Source organism: Callionymus lyra, chromosome 14, assembly GCF_982586985.1.
Source record: "Callionymus lyra chromosome 14, fCalLyr1.hap1.1, whole genome shotgun sequence".
Classification (NCBI taxonomy): Eukaryota; Metazoa; Chordata; class Actinopteri; order Syngnathiformes; family Callionymidae; genus Callionymus; species Callionymus lyra.
In genome coordinates this window covers 17,536,498-17,539,485 of record NC_141831.1, presented here as the reverse complement: position 1 = coordinate 17,539,485, position 2,988 = coordinate 17,536,498, and the positions used below count along the sequence as shown (strand labels likewise).

Genomic DNA, 2,988 nt, shown 5'->3' with positions numbered 1-2,988 from the left:
ATGGCGGGAAACCTGAGCTGGTTCTGGCTGCTGCTGCTGCTGCTCCACGGAGCGGGCTGTCAGAGTCCAGAGGTGACCCAGGAGGTCGGTTCTGGTAAGATCCTCAGTCGTCTCGTCGTGTGTCGTCCTCTGAACCTCATGGGCTCTAGTGCGGAACATTTTATCTGAACAAAAACACCAAAATATTATGATTCAAGGACGATAAAGAAGGTTGTTTACAGCTTGAAATTATTTTTAAAGCGACAATAGGTAACATTTTGAAATGATCTTTGTGGAATGTTCTGACTCGTGCAGGTTTTAGCTGTTATATGTGTCAGAGTTTGAACATTTTATTTAAGAGTTTGTACATTTATTTCAGGAATTTGCCATTTTGGTTCAGAGTCTTTGCAATGTTTTTTTCTCCAAAATCTGTTAATTATTTTTGCCCTCCTGGGCCACCGTAGCATCTCCCATGAGGACGTTTTTCAAAAAAGAGCTTCTTAGTCGTGGTTCTGTTGACCTTGCAGCAGGTGACCCGGACTGGACCCCCACACCTGGATCCTACGATGACGTGTACTGGACCGGCACGGCGCCGCTCTGTGTGGGAGGCTGTAAGAACCGGCACAAAGAGCTGAGGCGGGACTCGTGCGGAGACTCCGCCTGCTGCTGGGTCGGGTACAAGTCCCTGTGCCGAGGTCAGTGCTGCAAGTCTGGAATGGTGACTCGTGGTGACTCCTGGTGACTTCAATGCTTCTGCTCCGTGACAGTCAACTGTGGACGTCCTGTCGTGGACTACAACGGTCTCGTCCACGGCAACGACTGGTGGGTCGGCTCGGTGGTGCGCTACTCCTGCCGGCCCGGGTTCCTGATGATCGGGAACTCGACGGGACAGTGCAAGGCCAGCGGGCGCTGGAGCAGACGACCCAGCTGCCTCCGTGAGTGATCGTGTGACCTTCAACTGTCCTCTCGCTGTTGTTGTAGGACTCACAGACTCAACTCCCTCTGGTTGGACAGTACGACTCACTTCTGGTGTTTGTGTCTTTCATTTTTTGACTCGCAAATATTGTTTGACTCGTAAATGAAGATTGACTCTGAAATGTTTTTTGACTCGTTAATTATGTTTGACTCAATAATGTTAATGGACTCAATAATAATGTTTGACTCAATAATAATGTTTGACTCAATAATAATGTTCGACTCAATAATAATGTTTGACTCAATAATAATGTTCGACTCAATAATAAAGTTTGACTCAATGATGTTGTTTGAATCAATAATGATAATAATAATAATAGTTTTTATTTAATTCGAACTTTTTAGTTACAAAGTGCTGTTTGACTCTTTAATGTTTGACTCAACAGTGTTGTTTGACTAACTAATGTTGTTGGACTCACTGATGTTGTTGTCTCAACGGTGTTGGACTCACTAATGTCGTTAGACGCTCTGATTTTGTTGGATTCGCAAATGTTGTTGCACTCACTAATGCTGTTGGACTCACTAATGTTGTTGGACTCTCTGATTTTGTTGGATTCGCTAATGTTGTTGCACTAACTAATGCTGTTGGACTCACTAATGTTGTTGGACTCTCTGATTTCATTGAACTCGCTCATGTTGTTGGACTTGCTAATGTTGGACTCACTAATGTTGTTTGACTCTGTGGTTTTGTTGGACTCGCTCATGTTGTTGGACTCACGGATTTCGTTGAACTCGCTCATGTTGTCGGACTTACTGATGTTGGACACACTGATGTTGTTGGACTCTCTGATTTTTGGGGAATCGCTAATGTTGTTGGACTCAAGAAGGTTGTCGGACTCTCCACTTCTGTTCTTCAAGATGTCAACTGTCCTCTCTCTGTTGTTGAAGGTATGTGCCGCAGGGGTCGCGTGGAGGTCAGCGAGGGGGAACTGGACGGGACCTGCAGCTCCACCTGCGAGGGCAAGAGTTACCACGGCGCCCCCAAGCAAGGCTGCACCAGCATCTACAACTGCAGGAAGAAGGACTCCGGCTGGAAGCGCTTCTTCGCTCGCTGCGTGCCGTGTATCTGCGACTGTTCGCTGGCGTGCGGTGAGTCACATGACCAAGCAAGAAGAAAACCTTCTGACTCGACCGCACGTCTCGTTGTCTTGCAGCGTCTACGCGGTGGTGATGAGGATGATTGACAGGCTTGTGGGTCAAGGGGCGGAGCTGAAGCTGTGAGATAATTGAAACATGAAGTGATTTAAAACTGTGCAGTTGTTCCTTTAACATTCATGAAGGAAGATAAATTCTATTATAAGTAAATAAATGGATTAATACTCAACTTTATCTGTTAATAAAAACATAAATTTGTGGACAAATTAAAAAATGAATTACTTCAAAGAATTGTGATATTCCTGTGTATACAGTATATACATTTATTTATTGATACATTTAACTTTAATATATTTTATTTAATAAATATATACTTTTAATTAACATGTATTTCGTATTTATACAGTTATTTTCCGAAATTCAATTTCAATTAATTTCAGTTTTACAGCTTTTCTTATTTTATGTCATTTTGCTGGCAGTATGCAAATAAAGTAGGCGGGACGAACTTCAATCAGAAGCAGTGATTGGTTAGACGAGCGAAACAGACAAAAGCAAACGATCTCGAGACCATCGCGTTTGCAGCGACTGGCCTGTTGTTCGGCCTGCTCACTTCGCCAACTTCAAGCGAAACGTTAAAATGAATAAAAGATGGAAAGTAGAAAAGCGTATATCAAGTAAATAAATGATTGTTGAGATAGTAGAAGTAGTATAAGTATTATTTATTTATTCCAACATTTCGATATTCATTCAAACATTTATGTATTTATGAGATTTATTCATAATACTTTTGTTTATCGTCCTTCATAAACATTATTGTGACGTTTGAAATATTTTAATATATAATATTTTAATAAATATTTAAGTTCAACATAATAACTACTCCATGTCTCTCACACGTTCTGTATTTCTTTCTAAAAAAAAATAAAAAAATAACAAAAC

At 41.5% G+C, this 2,988-nt stretch overlaps 1 protein-coding gene across 1 annotated transcript; it reads left to right on the top strand.

Moving 5' to 3' along the window:
- LOC148066222 (C4b-binding protein) lies at positions 1–2,175 on the top strand. The gene is made up of 5 exons (XM_087808134.1): positions 1–94; positions 507–674; positions 747–914; positions 1,843–2,038; positions 2,109–2,175. The coding sequence occupies exons 1-5, from the start codon at positions 1–3 to the stop codon at positions 2,173–2,175; spliced, it is 693 nt and encodes a 230-aa protein (XP_087664260.1).
- The last annotated feature ends 813 nt before the right edge of the window (positions 2,176–2,988 follow it).

Coding starts and splice junctions, on each gene's coding strand:
- LOC148066222 (XM_087808134.1), top strand. CDS start 1: ATGGCGGGAAACCTGAGCTGGTTCTGGCTGCTGCTGCTGCTGCTCCAC. Junction 95..506: donor GACCCAGGAGGTCGGTTCTG/GTAAGATCCTCA, acceptor TTGACCTTGCAG/CAGGTGACCCGGACTGGACC. Junction 915..1,842: donor CAGACGACCCAGCTGCCTCC/GTGAGTGATCGT, acceptor CTGTTGTTGAAG/GTATGTGCCGCAGGGGTCGC.